The following is an 18581-nucleotide window of genomic DNA, read 5'->3' on the forward strand; positions in this document are numbered from 1 at the left end:
CAACCAATCATTATCTAATACATTCCTTATTTTGATACTGTGAAGTGTCCTCTACTCCTGCCCCATTGAAACTCAGAATGTGAAAAGATTTCTCTATTGTGTGATAACAAATGGTAACAGAAGAAGGAAGAGGATGAAGTTAGGCAGTGGGATTACAGCATAAGTAAGCTATTTTTTTCCCAAAACCTCAGGGAAAAAGGTATTGGAAATTGTGTTAATCAGAACGATCCTCTTGTCTGTGGAAATGACAAATGGAAACCATACGGTTAATTTACTGGGAAAATGATTACTGGGCAAGTAAAATGCCACTTAAATAAAATGATTAAGATGCTGCTGCCTGTAGCAGTGGAAGGACATTTTCAGAGGAAACAGTTGTATGCAAACATTAAAACAGCGAGAGAAAAGGAATGCTTATATGACATAAATATTTAGATCTAGATGGCGGATACTAACATGTGTTACAAGTCCAAATGCTAGGCTTGCTTTCTGCCAGCTCAGTCTGTTTAGGCAAGTAATTGTGCCATTCTCAGATTGCAAAATCTTGTAAATTGGTCAGCCTTTCTTTTTGTGGCTATTTTACCGTAAGTTGATGTTGAAGAGATTGGTAAATGCTGAAAAATTCTGTTAACTTCATCTGCATTTTAATTTTAAGCCCAGGTTTTATTCATATGTTGTACAATGATCATGGACCTTTGGCATACTTTCCACATTTGAAACATCTATTAAGGAAGAGCTAAATTGTATTAGATGACTCGGTACATAGCTATTGTTAAGGACAAATTTGAGTTCTCTACAATTGTCCCTCAATACTCTTACTCATTGTGCTGATGTAGTATTTACCTTTTCAGGCAGCACTTTTTAAATTTTTTTTAGTTTCAGACTGTTTCCCCATGTCATAGTGAAACTTACATTGTTGTCTGGATGGAGGCAAAAGTAAAATAATAATGAGGAGAGAAGTATAAGAAAGTCAGAGGACACACTGGAAAGATGCTAGGAAAAAATCCTCTGTGATTAAAAGTTAAAACATTAAATGATGCAGACACACGTGTTCAAGGTGTGGAACATCCAGCATTCCATCCAGTAAAAGAAATGGGGTGGTTTTTTTAAAGTAGTATCCCAGTAGATTTGCCATGTTCTGGTGATAGACACGTTTCGTTTCAATTTAATTCTATATTTTAGTGCATGTTGCCTTACAAAGGAAATATGTTAAAATAAGTAAGGACTGTCTATCAGATATTCTGAAGCATGTCTGTTTTCAAATAGCTAAATGCTTGACATGTTAAGCTCTTGAAATATTAACAGGAATATGTGTGGAATTTACATGCCTAGAAAAAGATCAGCAGTCATCCTGAAAAACCTAACAGATTAATTCTTCAGTTTAACTTTGTGTTTGGACTTTCTCTGAACATTGTTCTGTGTGTTTTGTTCATCTGAACCTCTTACAATGAGTGTTTAACTTCTTTACAACATCAAATGATATTAGTGGTTTTATTTAGCAGAAGGAACCCCGCATATAAAAGCGTATGATGAAGAGAGTGTAGCCTCTCTGAGTACAACACAAGATGAGACGCAAGACAGTTTCCAGATGAATAATGGGACACCAAATTCCAGTTACCTCCTACAAGGTGGATACATGTTGGCTGCATCATACTGGCCAAAGGCAAGTTGTTTTGGGAAAAAAAAAAAACAAACAAACAAACTCTGAAAGCCAAAGTTGTAGGGGGAGGTGGGTTGTGACATTAGTGTTCAATTAAATATGTTAAAACCATACCACTGAGTTGTGGGGAGATCCTGGAAAAAGAACTAGAATTTTGTTCATGGTAAATTATAGTAAAATTACGATGAAACATTTTATACAACAGTTGTATAGCTATATCTGTAAAAGAGAGAATGTTCATATAGGAAACAAAACTTTAAAGGAAGCATATTTAAGATGAGATAATTTACCAGGTATTTGGATGATCTTAAGTCAGTGAGAGGAATCGTTTAGAGTAGTCCAAAAGAACGTAAAAAATGAGACAGAGCAAGAAATCAGTTAAGCTAAATATTAGAAAAACTTTCTTAGTAGTAGTAGGACTCCTTTAGCTACATTGCAAAATCCTGAGTCATGTTAAAGTATAGACTGGCTGAAGCAGTGGTGTAATACAACTTTTACATTAAAATTTAACTACATGATTCCATACGTGAATTAGTGAAATTCTAAAGTATACTTTGAAAAGATAATAACACTAAGTGACTGGAAATTCATCTTGTTTGAAATAAAATGCAGACAAACTGAATATTTTTAAGCTCTTTAAGTGTGTCTGAATTTCTATGGCTGACATAGCTTGGAAGGCTACAGAGCAGTTTCTTACACTATCAATTACTAGCTTACTAAGAAGATGAAGCAAAAATTGTGAATTGCTGGAACGCCTGTTCACTACATAAACTTTAACTGTGATATATTTTTGGATAGGTTTCTTTCCTGACACATAAGGAAAATGAGACTGACTTGGACATACTCTGGGTCTGAAAAATCTACTTGCTTTTATAGTCAGTATTACAGGGTTTAGTGTGTCACCTTTTTTTTAAGTGTGGGAAAGCCCATGTGATGTTAACTCTTGTGACAGATTTTTTTGATGCTTATATTTTTCAATAGTTCTAAAGGAATTTTAACATGTCTTAGTATGTTTAGTGTGTCGCTAGGCATATGCTATACAGAAAAAATACACTGGCATTTTAATAAAAAACATAACCTCAAAATCTCCTTCTGTGGAACAGGCATGAGTTGTAAATCAGCTTGAAAATTCAGAGCCAGATCACAAGCTTGTAATGGAGGAAAAGTTTCAAGGTCACGCAGTTGAGGAAAGTCTGAAAAGGAAGGCAACACAGGAGACAAAAAGGGTGATGAAACAGGGAGAATAGATGTAGGATCTGAACTTCCCAGAGCTTTTTGGTTTTGTTATGTTTGCTCCTGGAAGATGCATTTAAATCTAAATACTACTTGTCATAATATTTGAACGTTCATTTTGAGAAGAGGAGCATAACTTTCATGTCACAGGTGCTTGGCAGATTGTGAAAAATGACATTCAGAGTGTACAAAATCAGACTTTTTTTACATACAGGGGAGGGTCTTGAACTTTGTGAAAAATGTTTGCTTACAGAACAGGTAATGTTAGTGTTCACATTTTTTATTGACAAATAACTGCACTCTGAAAGTATCAGAAAACTCGGTAGTTTCTGGAGTGTACGTGTATGTACTTAGCTGAGTTTATTGGGACTCGAGATCTATGTATTATGCAGGTGTGTGAAGTCAAATCTCTGTTTGCTCTCTAAGAAGGTGAATGAGGAATAATATGGTTTCAAAAGCTAAAATGAGACATGAATAAAAGTCTGTAGATGTAGTATCATAAATGCTGTTTGCCAGATACATTATGGTGCTGCCCATGAGTTCAGACCCAGCTACCAATGAGTCAGACCCACAAATACTACTTTGGTGGTTACGATCTCTTTCCTTTAAAAATCAGTGAGATAATGTGTTTCAAGCATTTGCAGGCCCCAGACCCCATATAGTTGAGATTGCATATTTGCTTACAGGTGATGAAATTAACTACAGAGGTGGCTTTCACAAAGTTTTACAGGGAATCTGTACAAATCCAGGAACTTGGAGATCTTTTAGGTCCAAGTCCAGTGATTAACAATTTCGTCATTTCTCTTCTTTTTAGAATTAGAAGATAATACATAAATGTAGTGTGTACAATGTTGGTAAGCATTACTCTTATAAAAATATTTTCTCTTTCTTAGGATCGAGTTATGATTAATCGACTTGATAGTATTTGTCAAACAGTGTTGAAAGGTAAATGGCCTTCAGCAAGAAGGAGCTATGACAGCAACACGGTGGCATCTTTCTACACAACCAAACTTCTGGATAGCCCAGGTGCAGCTGCAGATTACAGTGAGCCCAGCGCACCGACACCCCCTCTTGCAGGTGTTAAAGAAGAATATGATCAATCACCACAGATGTCAAAGGTGAAGAAGCATGTACGAGAAAAGGAGTTTACAGTGAAAATCAATGACGTATGTTTATTTTTATTGCCCTAGGACCTGATTGCGATTGCGGTGTGCGGCATGCTTTACCTGCAAGTGGCTGCCTGCTCTCACTCTCACTTCCTTCACACACTTGTTTGTGGGTATTTGGGTCTGCTGCTTCTGGGCATTGAGTGTTTGGGTTCGGTTTTTTTTTGGGGGGGTGGTGGTGGTGGTGTTTGTTTTTTGGTTTTTTGGGTTTTTTTTAATTTGCGTAAGCCACTGGAAGGAATCACTGTCATTCCTCTCTCTGAATTGAAATTTTGCCATTCTGGTGCTTCCTCAGACAGCCTGTTCTATGCTGTTTTTAAGAAATCTGGTTAGTAAAAAAAGGTATTTCTGTTGTTTGGCTCTTTTTGAACATTTCATCGTGCCCTATCCAGCAAGCACTTTATTATTTCATGGCCTTTTGGAGGGTTACAGGTAAATTTCCCAGTTCAGATGCAGGATAGAAGCTTCAAAGGTTTTTCTTATCTGTAGTTTGAGACCTGTCGGTAGCACATAGAAATTAATGAAAAATTCCTCTTGTAATTGGGCTTGGCATTTCTTTAGGACTAGATTAGGGAGCTAGACAGCTGTTCAGTGTCTGGATTTTTCAGTTAAGATAGTAGATAATTTAAAATTTATATTCATAGAAGCAAATCCATGAAATTTCTGTTAAGATTTTTTTTACATGGAAGAGAAGCAAGACTTGTTTTACGGTCTAATACAATGTTTTCATTCTTCCTCAACTCTTCTGGAGTAACTGTTTGTCTGTGAGAATCCTGATCATGAAGTAGTTATTTCTGCTTCAGAAGAGACTCTTCTAACCCTGGGATTTATTTAACAGGAAGGTGGTTTGAAATTGACTTTTCAGAAGCAGGGACTGTCTCAGAAAAGGCCATTTGAAAGCGAGGAAGGTGCATTGGGACAGCAGCAATACCTGGCTCGGCTACGTGAACTCCAGAATGCTTCAGAAACCAGCCTTGTCAACTTCCCAAAATCACTTCCCGAATCAGGTAAAATGTCAGAGGGCATACGAGTTAGTCATAAATCTTATCTTCTGGTTTCTTCCGTTGATCTCCATGTGTAGGCAGTGGAGAGAGATGTTTGCAGTGTTACGTGTTCTAAACTGCAATCTGGAGGAATTCTCTCCAGTGTGCTAGGGAAACTGGGCACCCAAGTTGAGGCACGAGGTTGAACCGCATGAAAACTCTCTCACAGTGTCAGTTACTGTAATGTTAATTTATTAGAAGGGTGCCATTATACATTATAAACACCACCACAAGAAGATTTCACTAATTACGAAGTGCATCACTCTACACTGACAGTAGTCAGTTTAAATCAGAACTTACTGTGGCTAGTTTGTAAGTAAAGATGAAGAGTTCCAGATTTATGCCAGTGTTAATTTGCGCTCTTCATATTCTTTCCTGTGTCTCATGTAAGGAAGCAGTGGAGGACCAGTCTAGAATCAATTTTTTGGCTTATAGCCAAAACCTTACAGCTTATTTTCATAAAAAATAACAGTAGGTGTACACTGACAAATAAAAATAAGCCTAAAGTAAGCAGTTAAAATTTGGATTAAAATATTTGAAATTATTAGAATTGGGTGCTTGATTTAGGTCAGCTTCTGATTAAATGACTAATTCATTGAGATTGCATACATACACGGATAAGAACATTTCCTTCAAAAAAATACTACCCTTCACTTGCATTTTGTAGTTTCTTGTTCTTTTGCAACATACCATTAAGGTCTTGTTATAAACATTTATTTAGGGATGTCTGCCTCTGAGTGTGTGTGATGTCAGCAATTTTTAACAGCTCTCTGCCCTGTACAGGTTTATTTGGAGGGGGTAGGGGTCAGTAACAGGAAACTTACATAGTGGAGTGGCTTTTCAGAGCCTGATATTAAGTGTTTTAAACAGTCATAAAACAATAGGCAATTTCTGTTAGATATTACATGTAGAAATTATATGCGCTTGCACTATTTCAAATAATTTTATTTCCTTTTTTTATTCAGGCATGTTTCTTGTTATAAACAGCTCAAGCATCTGACATTAATTTTATTGCATCATTAATTAGGTACTTCCAGTCACTTAACAGCCAGTGCCAATGGAGTCATAGTTGACAGTCAGCCTGTAGTCAAAAAGAGAAGAGGAAGAAGAAAGAATGTGGAGGGAGTTGATGTCCTCTTTATAAATAGAAATAAACAGCCTAATCATGTAAGTAAACTTGATTTTTCTATCCAAAAATAAGGTCCAAATTACTGTTAATCCCTTAACTGAGCATAACCAGCTGTCAACATATGATAAAAACTTTATTACTCCAAACTGTTGGGTTGGGTTTTTTCCCGAAATTGTTCGCTGACAGTTTATGACTACACAAATGAGAACTGGTAGAGTTTTACTAAATATTAGATATATTCAATATTGATAACTATTTTCAAAAAGTAAGTATAATTCTAGTTTTGATGAACTGCAATTAACAATGTATTATTTAAAACTTGGTATTTGACCTAGCAACTGTTTCTGACATCCTTTCCTGTAACATCTGTTACAGGACCCGATTGTACCATGACTTAAAGGGAGCTATCTTTATGGCATGAGTAATCCCACTCAGTCCTTGAGTTGTGTGCATAATGATCTGCAGCACTGTAGCCTTCGTTGTATCATACATGAAATAATTGTGATGGCTTGTTTTCTGTGGAGAACTTAGTCAAATGTTTTCAATTTCTCCAGGTTAATCCAGGTATTAACTCCTGTCAAGTTGCTGCAGGAATAAACCCAGCACTCACTTACACGCAGTCCCAAGGCATGCTTGATGCAGAGAGTCCAGTTCCTGTTATTAACCTAAAAGATGGAACAAGGCTTGCAGGTGATGATGCCCCCAAAAGAAAAGATCTAGAAAGGTGGCTTAAAGAACATCCTGGATATGTTGAAGATTCAGGAGCTTGTATTCCTGTGAGTATTCCTTTCAGCTCTGTTTTAGCTAAATAGTAAAACATTTCTCATGAAATGTATTTGAATTTGTATTCTGTTACATGGAATTATTCTTTCTTTCTTTGTTCTTTTATTTTGTTTAGGAAAAGGAAAATGTCTGTTTTCTTTTTACATAACTTGAGCTCTACAAGCCTTCCTGTTCCCTCACAAATGTAATTGCCAAGAAAAGCAATACTAAACAAAGACATTTGATCTTTGTCTAATTTCACCTAGGATTTAAAAAATTATCTAAGATAAGAAAACTCTTATTACCATGATACTGATGATGGGAGCTGAAAATGTGTAACAGTGTATTTAGTGATGTGCAAGAGGATTAAAGACACTACTGTGGGATGTATCTCATACCTGCATTACAGTGCTATGATAGTGATGTTTGTGTAGGTATGATGTTCTCATTTTAACTCTGAATTTGAGATTTGTTAATGTTGAACAGAATATAAGAAAATCATATTTATGACGTCTGGAATAACAACCTTATTTCTCCATAAAGATGTTATAAAACAAAATAGTAGCAACATTCCTGACAGTTAAAGCACTGTTGAAAACTGAAAAATTATTAAAACAAAGCAATGGGTAGAGGCATCAGAGAGAGGATTTAGTGCTGTCTGCTGGGCTGCTTATTGTATGATTGTGATTAGTATTGTTACTAAAATATTTCTGAAATCGAAGATGACTTCAAATTAATGCTTGACTCAAGAGAATGCACAGATATCTTACCATTTTTAAAACAGTTATATCAGAAAGATGATTGGCTTTTTAATTCCTTTATAACAGAGGATGCAGCTGCATGATGGGAGGCCCAAACAAAAAAGACACCGTTGTCGAAACCCTAATAAACTGGATGTTAATAGTTTAACTGGTGAAGAACGTGTTCAGCTCATAAATAGAAGAAACGCAAGAAAGGTATTCATATTACTGTTCCCATTCCAATGTTCCCCAAATACGAAGTTAGCCAAAATTAAGAACTCTAATATTACACTTGCTAAAATACTGTGTACATATGAAAGGTTTTTGTGTTAAGGTTTTGGCACAGAGCGAGAATGTCAGTGACAATCTTCTAGTAAATGTTTTGCAACTATGAAAACATGCAAGATATGGCTAGAAACTTACCCCGTGGTTTATGTTCAGATAGAATTGAACACTCTGTTGCAATATTTGTGCCATTGACTAATACAGAGGCATGGCCACATACGTCGTTCTGATCAAAGTAGCAACATTCTCACAAGTTCTAAATTTTGTGTACATCTTCTCATTACTACTTTTGACATGATTAAAACCATATTGGTAGTGCATCCTGCATAGAAACGTGTCCATTGGAATTGCTTAAATCCTGTGTACTGTATTATTTTGCTTTTTGCTTTTTTCCATTATCATAGAATAGAATCATAGAATCATTAAGGTTGGAAGAGACCTCCAAGATCATCGAGTCCAACCATCAACCCAACACCACCATGCCACTAAACCATGTCCCTAAGCACCTCATCTACCCGTCTTTTAAATACCTCCAGGGATGGTGACTCAACCACTTCCCTGGGCAGCCTGTTCCAAGGTTTAACTACTCTTTCAGTAAAGAAATTTTTCCTCACGTCCAATCTAAACCTCCCCTGGCGCAACTTGAGTCCATTTCCTCTCGTCCTTTCGCCAGTTACTTGGGAGAAGAGACCAACACCCACCTCGCTACAACCTCCTTTCAGGGAGTTGTAGAGAGCAATGAGGTCTCCCCTCAGCCTCCTTTTCTCCAGGCTAAACAACCCCAGCTCCCTCAGCCGCTCCTCATAAGACTTGTTCTCCAGTCCCCTCACCAGCCTCGTTGCCCTTCTCTGGACACGCTCCAGCACCTCGACGTCCTTCTTGTAGTGAGGGGCCCAAAACTGAACACAGTATTCGAGGTGCGGCCGCACCAGTGCCGAGTACAGGGGCACGATCACTTCCCTGCTCCTGCTGGCCACACTATTTCTGATACAGGCCAGGATGCCATTGGCCTTCTTGGCCGCCTGGGCACACTGCCGGCTCATGTTTTTTTCTTTCTACCATTTCTTCTTCCTTTCTGGATCTGAATACTACTTCTGATTAATTTGAAAGCTTACTTTTCTGCTTATATGATTTTATTAGGACATGCTGTTTAGCAATCTTAACTTGGCCTTTTTTGCATGAAAAAAAATACAAGAAATAATTTCACAAGAGAAGCAGAGCCTCTTAATGGAAGTATTTTTAGAAGTTGACTGAGATGATAGGACTGATTAAGTGGAAAAAGGAAATGTTTAACGAGACTGTAGTTACAACCTTCTTGGTTGGTAATACTTGGACTACTGTTGTTATCTATTCATGTGGTTGCTCTTCCATTCATTGCATGTCTAAATAAACTCTGATACTAAACATTAGTAGGAATGTCAACTACTGAAGTTGTAAAGTATCAGTTTAATAGATGAGTTTGAGTTTAGTAGATTTAGAACAAATCAAGAGTTTATCTCACATACACCACCAGGAATCAGTCAAAAGCTATATCATACTCATTGATAATTTAAAGTGAGACTTTATTTGTATTGTTTTATATAAAAGGCAAGAATGAAACCGTGTCAGGTGTGAATGTTGCCTTTTCTTATCAAATGAGAAGTATTTCCTGACTTCTATTTTCTGCTTCTCAGGTGGGGGGTGCATTTGCTCCCCCTCTGAAGGATTTGTGCAGGTTCTTGAAAGAAAATCCAGAGTATGGAGTGGCTCCTGAATGGGGAGAAGTTGTAAAACAGTCTGTGAGTATTTGCAGAGTAAGATAACCGTGACATGAAATGTATCTTAAAAACAAACAAGGCAAACAGGAAGAAAGAAAAAAAAAAAAAAAGCATGCTAAAAGGCATGCTTTTCATTTCTGGTATTGTATAAAATGCTGGATGTGAGTCAATGTTAGCTTTTTTTCTGCCAGCTCAGTTCCCTAAACTGGTTTGCTGGCACAGCTGTGAGTAGGAGGAAGGGAGGGATGGTGGCTGGCAACCCCAAATTAGAGATTTGGTTGCAGGTGTTATAATACTGTGACTTTTTCATTTCATAAATGTAGCCTTGGAAGGTTTTTAGGAAAGGTATTAGCCCACAGAATACTTTCTTATTCTTCAAGTTACAGTTAGGAAGATAAATATAATTTTAAATATTTGTTTTATGTTTTAATTAATTTACTTTCAGTGTGCACCTTTAAGAAATTACTACCCTCAATCAAAATGTAAATCAAGTATTAATATAGCTATTTTCTACTATTTAGAATTTCTATTTTCTGTTGCTTAGAGGTTTTGTTTTTAGCTAAAAACTAGTGTTGAGATTCCAGTGGAGGGAACGAGGTTAATATATTAATATATTTTTTGGAGTAGGTCTGCACTACAACTTCCGTGTTGCCCATGTATTCCTTCTGTATGGATTACCAACAAAGTTAGTGGTAAGAGTTCTACATTCCCTGGTAGTCCTGAGCCAGCTTCTTACTAGTAGCAAGATGCGTTCAGTGAGTTTGAGGTTTTATTTTGTTTGAGCTTTGTACTTGGTTAAATTTAAAAGAAGAAAGTTTTTTGATAGACTTTGTCCACAGTTCCGACAAAACAGCAGGTACGCTCTTTCATTACGGGAACTATTATATAGCTGGTTTCTCTTTGCTTTTAAGTGTCATTGGTTCAAGTATGGTGTATGGTTCTGAGTTCATTCCCTGTTTGCCTTGAAGATAAGGACATATTATGAACTGCAAAAAGTTGTGTTGTATAATAAAGAATGGTTTCTGGGTAACCCAGTTACTTTTCTGTTCCATGTGTCTAACAGAAGTGAAAGATGGTTTTGTCAATATTCTTGTGAGTTTGTTTCCTCATGTACTATAACTTGTCGGAAGTATATTATATTTACGCTACGCCTTCAGCCTCTGGCAAAGAAATGACCAAGTTAATTTTTTTTTTCTAGTTCACTAGCAACAGAACTTGTAATCTTTCTGTGGAGTTCTAAATGCCAGTCTCCCCAGTACCCTTGCGGGACATCCTGGTAGAAAAATAGGTAACTAGGAACAGGATTAGACTGCAGTGAATAAAAGTACAAATAATAGCAGAATTACTTCTAGAATTTAGTAGTGGTGCACAGGACAGAAGAACAGAGCATGAGTTCTGAATTCCTCTAGTTGTATTAGGCTAGTTTAAATTAGAGATATTTGCTGGGGGAAAAAAGGCTGTTGTAGTATGGAGGTGAGTGATAGTTGATCTTATGATGGCCATTTTTAACAGGAATTTTCAAGACAAGGCATTTCAAAGACAGTAATATTAGTGTCCATTGCAGTTCTTTCTTCGTCATTAGGTAGGAGGGCTTACAGAGGTGAAGTAATACTGTGGAAGCCCTAAAAAGAAGTGCTCTGGATTTCATTTTAACTGAGCTTGAGTCTTTACTGTTTGTTCTTAAGTTTATGGATGAGGTGAAATATGACGACGTTAAACAGACACTAGCAATAATAAAAAAGGCTCAGAGATTGTTGGTCTGTGTGCAATCACACATTTATATTTAATTTTAAATTGAGTAAGTATTTTTAATTAAGCTGCCAAATGATTGGAATGTGGTAACATTGCAAAGCAATGCTGGTTTAGATCTTAAATTGAGATTGCTCCTATAATTAGCTGTATTTCGCTTGATCTGCAAACAAACCTCTAAAGATGAGTTAGCAGGGGGTGTGAGACGATACCTGCATAGACCTCACTGCAGAAATGGGCCTTTAAACGTTTGAGATGTGATAGCACAGTGTCACCACAAATTCCAGTGAGTTGTCTGGAGATCAAGCTGCTATGCTAACAATACCAGAATAATCTGTGACACTGTTACCGTACACTTGGGTCTTTCGCTTGCTTTTAATTTTCCATCTTTAAGCTCTCAAAATACTAAAAATGCCCAATGTGTCTCTTGCAGGGGTTTCTTCCAGAAGGTATGTTTGACCGTATTCTCACTGGACCTGTTGTGCGGGAAGAAGTAAGCCGGAGAGGAAGGCGCCCCAAAAGTGAGATTGCTAAGGCAACAGCAGCTGCAGCAGCTGCCACCACTGCAAGTGTATCAGTTAACCCTCTGCTAGCTAACGGATTGCTTCCAGGAGTGGATCTGCCTAGTCTTCAGGCCTTACAACAAAACCTGCAAAACCTGCAGTCGCTGCAAGTAACAGCAGGATTAATGGGAATGCCAGCTGGCTTAACTACCGGAGGAGAAGCGAAGAACATGGCTGCCATGTTCCCCATGCTGCTGTCAGGGATGGCTGGATTACCAAACTTGCTGGGCATGGGAGGACTTCTAACAAAGTCTACAGAATCTATTTCAGAGGAAAAAAAGGGAAGCGATTCAAAGGAGGCAGACATAAAGAAAGAAAGGACAGAAGACCAAAATACTGATACTGGTGGTGAAAACTCTGTTTCAAGTTCTCCTTCAACATCCTCTGCAGCTGCCAATCCTCTCTCTCTTAACCCATTACTTCTGTCCAACATACTTTACCCAGGGATGCTTCTCACTCCAGGCCTTAATCTTCATATCCCAGCTTTGTCTCAGTCTAATATTTTTGATGTACAGAACAGTGAAAGCAATGACACAGGCTCAGCCAAGCCCACAGAAGGAAAGGAGGAAAATTCTAGGGTTAGAGATCAGGAGGACAAAGGGGGAACAGAACCAAGCTCTCATAATGAAAACAGCACAGATGAGGGTTCAGAGAAAGCAGGTGCTTCATCTGGATCTGATAGTACATCGTCTTCATCTGAGGATTCAGATTCTAGTGATGAAGACTGACCCCAGACTCTGCACTTAAATTATAAACTGATTTTGAATTTATTCTTTAATTATTTCATTGTAAATAAACCAGTGTTGAGTGCATCAATGATTTACTGACCGAACATTTCAGTATTTGTTTAGAAGTGCAAACTGCTTTCAGAGACGTTTTGCATGTAATATTTCCTGAAGTTCATAAGTTTCTGAACTTGTATGTACTATCAAATACACAATGGTGTAAAATTACAACAAAAGGCATTATAATTTTGTTGGGGGGTTAATTTTATGAAAATAATGCTCAAGTAAGAGCTGTATATTTAATATATTTGCAGTGAACACAGAATACTTTATGCATATTATTGATTTAATTTGAATATAGTTTTACAGCCTCCTTGACACTTATAATTTACAGATCAAAACTCAGCAATAATTTGGGCAGCTAATGAATGTCATGAAAGCTGTAGAATCTACATCACCATCCATTGCTTTAATTACATGAAAATGCTCTAGTGTTGTGATGCACTGCTGTTTCCAATTCAGGTACAAGTGTGTTTAAAAGAAGATAAATTTTTCCCAATCAGCCAATTAAACTGGCTACCTGTTACCTCAGCTGAGTTAGTTTAGGAAGTTTACATTGGTTTCTATTACTTGTTTTCAGGTTTTGTTTCGTTTTCTAAAGACATCCTGTATATCATGTTAAAATCTGAATTGAGATATGACTGTTGGTTTTTTTCCCCCTTATTACAACTGTTCTCTTCGACAGCAGTAAGGGGAAATTAAAGCAAAAACTGTCTTATCTCATGCTACTTGGCACCATGTAGATCTGTTTAGTTTACACCTTGCAAAGTTTTGGGCTCCCTCTGCAGAAAATAAAAGTCCCAAAATGAGGAGTAGTTTCCCCAAGACTCAGAAGAGGCAAACTGTCATAAAGTGCCACTGAAAAGACCTTTCAACACTGCATACTTCATGTAAAAATTGTTTGTTTGCTTTGTTTGTGTAGATTTCTATTTGTGTTTTATGTCATAAAACCTCCTGGAGTTACCAGTTAATAATGGTAAATAAAGTATAGATAGTTTTGAACTCCTTTTGAGTTTAAACTTCTCTGCAGATTTAAATCTGACTAAATATTAAATATTACCCAAAATCATTATTGGGATATCACTTCATATATTATGCTGAGTTACCCACTAAAGAAAAAGCACTTTGTGTAGTAAGGAAGACAAATTATTCCTAGAAACCACAATAACAGGGCATAAGGTGTCTGTTTAAGTCCAAATCCTTAGAACCCTTTACTATATAAAATCTGTCTAATATTTGGTGTGTGATATGATTCCTCCTTCTTAAGCTGCTATTACTCTGACACAGTCGAGGCCCAGATTGACATTTACAGAAGTTCTGAACTGACTGAGACTTCAGTTGACCTTGGTTACATCGTTTGCGGTCCAAGAATAGGCAAGTGTTAAGAGAAAATAGATACAGGTACTAGTAGAAGTCATTGAAAAAGCTTTACAAAGGGATAAATTTAAAAATAAAAAACAAAAACTGTATATTTTGATATAGTTCTGTTGCTTGCTTGTACAGTAAAACAACTGTGTTGTTTTTTATCAAGAACTTTACCAATGAAATATAAGTTTCTATGTGCAAAATAACTAGCCCCATGATTAGAAGCAGTATTACATGTAATTACACAATTATACAAGTACCATTTGGATTGTGCTGGTTACGTATTTTCCCAAATAGTATTCTGATTTTTGGCCCTTCATGCAGTGTCTTAGCAATAGTGAAAATTAAAAACTGCCAAGAGAAGGGGGTAGCAATTCTTCATCGCAGGAAAAAAAAAAAAAAGTATTTCATATTTAATATTTTGCCCTTTGTGATATAGCACTTTTATTTAACTAGGATGCATCTATGAAATAGCCAAAGTTTTACAAACAGTTATTAACTTAGTTTGCTGATGGAGTATGTCAACAATACCATCACTTCCCACCCTTACCCCACAAAACAAATCCTAAATCTTGTGGCTAAAACCTAATTTATATCAGATTTATGAAAGAAAGTATTTTCCTAATTATGGTCAAGTGAGTTTGGTTACCATTCTAGTGATTCTTTCTATGTAATAAGGCAATTACAGTTTCAAGTAATGAAGGCTGGTGTAGACTTGAACATAATATATTGGGTTTATTTTTAATCGGTTTGAACCAGAAGGGGAAAAAATGTCCCACTATCAGCTAAACTATATGCAAATACGGTTGTATAAAGTTAAGGGTTATAAGGAAACCTCAGTAGAATTACACTAACACTGAAGTTAAAAGGATTCCAAGGTGATGATAAAGTGTGTGTTGGTAGTTACTAAAAGAACCTTAGCTGTTATTGCCTTGTATTTCTATCCCTTGTTTCAGGCTTCATGATCCAAGTCTTAGTCCAGGTTTTTTTTGGACATTTGCAATATTTGCCAGTTGTGTTCTGTGTAGTCTGAATTTGCTTTCTGTAGTTGAACAAGCGTCTCAAAAAGTCATTTGTAATTTATTGAATTACTTTCTATGATGTTCTATAGAGCAAATGGAAGTTTAATTATTTTTTATTAAACATATTCTTTGACTACCCATGATGTCGGCCTCAGTATGTGAAAATAATGTTGTCTGTGTAAGGATTTAAACGTGTATCTTTCAGCAGCAGAAGTTAAGTTTCAGTGTTTAGCTCTAAATCTGAAATTATTCTTAAGACATTAAAAAAAAAACCACAAAAAAACCTCAAGCCAAGGAGGTAACCTGCCCCCCCCCGACCATGCTTTACTGTTGTATAATTTTTCTGGGAATCAATTTCCTGTAATTCTGTTGTCTTACAAACAAAATAAGCTGCTGTTCCAGCCCTTCAGCAGTTACGGTTAGAAAGGAATACACAGCCTAGGTTCTGGTCCAAAAGTTGACAATGTGAAATAGTGATGCATCTTATGTTCCAGGGTAAGCACGTTGGCAGTGGAGTACCTTTTGAATCTTTCTTTTTAAAACTCTGCATTACTGTCTACGTGTTTACTAAATCTTTTAATTATGTGCACAGCGTTTACTATTGCTATCTTTCATATATTTCATATAGGGCACGGACATTTCTCCTGAATGCGAGTTGTCTCCTGGTTGTCAGGTGCCGCCTTGTTTTAACCTGTCATTGCACTTGAATGATTCGGTGGTACCCTTCTTATTTATTCCAGTCTGAGTTTTGTCTTCAGATCATGATCATCCTTTCTGAGCTTCTGCCTTCAGAAATCTGTACACAGGTGTTAAAGATGCACATATGCGTATGAGCTCCCTAACGGTATTTTTAAATTTATTTTTAGCAGGTCTATTAGAAAACCCTCACACATCTAAAAAAAAAAAAAAAGGGGGAAAAATCATGTCTTGTAATTTTACAATCCAATCCTCTTAGTCTGTAAGTTTAAATATAACTAGATCTGTTTTTCAATGAAACTATTTTCAAGGCACAGTATTGCTGTTTTAACTTCTTTCACTCCTTTGAATTTTTTTGAAACAGTATCTGGATGTGGTGATGAGATGAGATAATAGTCTCAAGGTGTCCCAGGCAAATTCCTGTCCTATTTGTTGTATCTTGTCTCAGAGAAAATTATTTGTGTCGTTATTTAGTAATATATTTTTCATTTATTGCTCTGTACGACAGTACTGATGCACCATCAAAATGAATGTTTACTTCTTAATGCCTGCATTTAAGCTGCAGTGAGATGAAGTGTGCCTGGCGTGCATGGCTAATATAAAGGGATCTGCAGTGTAGCATTATATGAAATTATTTGTGATGTGAAAGTTAGTAACAGTTGTATAAGCAGTTTCTGATCTAGTTCTATTACACCTATAATTATCTTCAACATAAGCAAGCTGTATCAGCATAATGTGGGATTTACACTGCTGTAGTTGACCAACACTTCAAATTTTACACCTGTACATTGTTGGGACATGGGGGTTATGCTGGTGTCTACAGAGGAGACTAATTATACTAGTGTAGCCACGGGAGTTTACAAAATAACTCTCCTGGCTTATCTAAATGGCCCTAATGTTACACGGGCAGGCAGTATCATTTCTTTGTCACATTTAGAGGAAAAGGAAATAAAGATAACAGCTTTCCATGACTGAAACAGTAAGAAAATCTTGATCATGTTGTTTTTAACTAATGATTTGTAAAATGAAATTTTTCTGTTAAAAGATACAGCAAGGACTTCTGATGGTTAAGTGTCTCTGATGACAAAGGTAAGTTTCAGTTAACACTTCCCTGAGGAAAAACTCTTCTTTAGGAGAAAACCTTTTCTAGCTTTTAGTAATTAAGTACATGTGAGATAGGTCTTTGAAAATATTGACAATATACACAGAGGAAGGATGTTGAAACGCATTACAACTCTAGCAGTGTCAGTAAATTACATCATTCATTACTGCCAAAAGTTCCAGCCTGCCAGAAATGATAAACAATATTTTGATGGTTATATTTCAGTCTTTAACTCAGCATTTTAGGAACACTGTTCACTAAGAAATGAATACAAAGAAGTAAGGAAAATTCTCCACAAAATAGGGTGGGCTGAAGTCTTGAAATGGAGAAGTACATACAGGTAAGTATCTCCATTCAGAATAGTTATGACCCCAAAACACTTTTGACTTACATAATTTAAATTTTAGCTTCAATTTAGTATATCTTATACTCTAGCTAGCTAACATCCAGATTTCGTTGGAAAAAAACCCCAAACTACTTAGCATTAATCAAACTAGCATTTCTCTACTTAAAAGGAGACGGGGACATTTTCAAATTAGACTATTTAAGGCTATGATTTTTTTTTTAACACTGCCTCCTTTCAGGCTCTCTCAGACAAGGAAGGCAGGCAAGTGCCATTCACAAGATCCTGCTGTGAAGTTACTCTGCAAAATGAGGACTGTTTTCCCCTGCCTCTTGTCTGCTTCAACTGTGCACGAGGTCTAAGAGTGCAAAATTCTCATTAGTGTTCCAGGTAAGGTCTCTTGTGCCTAACCCTTCTACGGTCTCTTCTGCGTGTAAGGGAGGCTGGTTTGGGAAATTCTGGGGATCCTAATGTCAGATAGGGTATCATCATCTCTGTTTTTCACCAGTGCTCACTAAAAACGATAGCGTGTCCTGAAGCTGTTTTCTGTTCTCGGAAGAAAACAGCTTTTAATTTGGGAACTACTGTGTCAGCTCCGCAGCTTCACACCATTTGATCTCTGTTCAGCTTCTCAAAGCAGGTGGTAGGAGCTCGGCTTTTTGCTCCTGTAAGGCAGAGTTTCTAACTCCTAGTCCCGAAATAAGATGAGTGTACACGGCTTCATTTTTTTTTAATGCAGCAGCAATTCTAACCTAAATAAATTGATATTTTTTTTTGCTTTTTAGTGTTATGAATGTTTCTCAGTGTCATGAGATGAAGAAACATTCTCCTGGTCAAAAGACGGGTGAAATCTTCATGTAATCATTGGTCTTCATCAACTGAGGCTTAAGGTAAAATACGAAATGTCGGGAGATTCCTGATGAAGTCATGCACGTTGGCAAAATAGCATCAGAAGTATCAGGAGACTGGCTGTGGTGGGAAGGTCCCAGGGAGAATACTGGGAGAAAGGTTTCTGTGGTGTGTTGTTCTCTTTACACACATACTTCCAAGAGCCGGTCACCTTGGACTTTCCTTACTAGGAGATCAGACTTTGCCTGCTATGTATCCAGCCTTATCTGGGAGGCCACTTCATTTCCCTGCAGGTAGACAATGTTAACCACCGTTTCAAAAATTTCTTGTCACAG

The 18581-nt window shown here is 36.9% G+C and overlaps 1 protein-coding gene across 1 annotated transcript in view; it reads left to right on the forward strand.

Annotated features, from left to right (window-relative positions):
* The window catches only part of CHD9 (chromodomain helicase DNA binding protein 9), a 92136-nt gene extending 76746 nt beyond the window's left edge, over window positions 1–15390 (forward strand). The window contains exons 33-40 of the mRNA XM_009320846.1: window positions 1500–1660; window positions 3784–4056; window positions 4895–5063; window positions 6127–6266; window positions 6783–7004; window positions 7818–7946; window positions 9689–9793; window positions 11955–15390. Of these exons, the coding sequence (XP_009319121.1) occupies window positions 1500–1660; window positions 3784–4056; window positions 4895–5063; window positions 6127–6266; window positions 6783–7004; window positions 7818–7946; window positions 9689–9793; window positions 11955–12812 (2057 nt within the window). The 3' untranslated portion in view covers window positions 12813–15390. The remainder of the gene's footprint in view (window positions 1–1499; window positions 1661–3783; window positions 4057–4894; window positions 5064–6126; window positions 6267–6782; window positions 7005–7817; window positions 7947–9688; window positions 9794–11954) is intronic.
* Window positions 15391–18581: the final 3191 nt, after the last annotated feature.

Source organism: Pygoscelis adeliae, unplaced genomic scaffold, assembly GCF_000699105.1.
Source record: "Pygoscelis adeliae isolate BGI_AS28 unplaced genomic scaffold, ASM69910v1 Scaffold63, whole genome shotgun sequence".
NCBI classification, from domain to species: Eukaryota; Metazoa; Chordata; class Aves; order Sphenisciformes; family Spheniscidae; genus Pygoscelis; species Pygoscelis adeliae.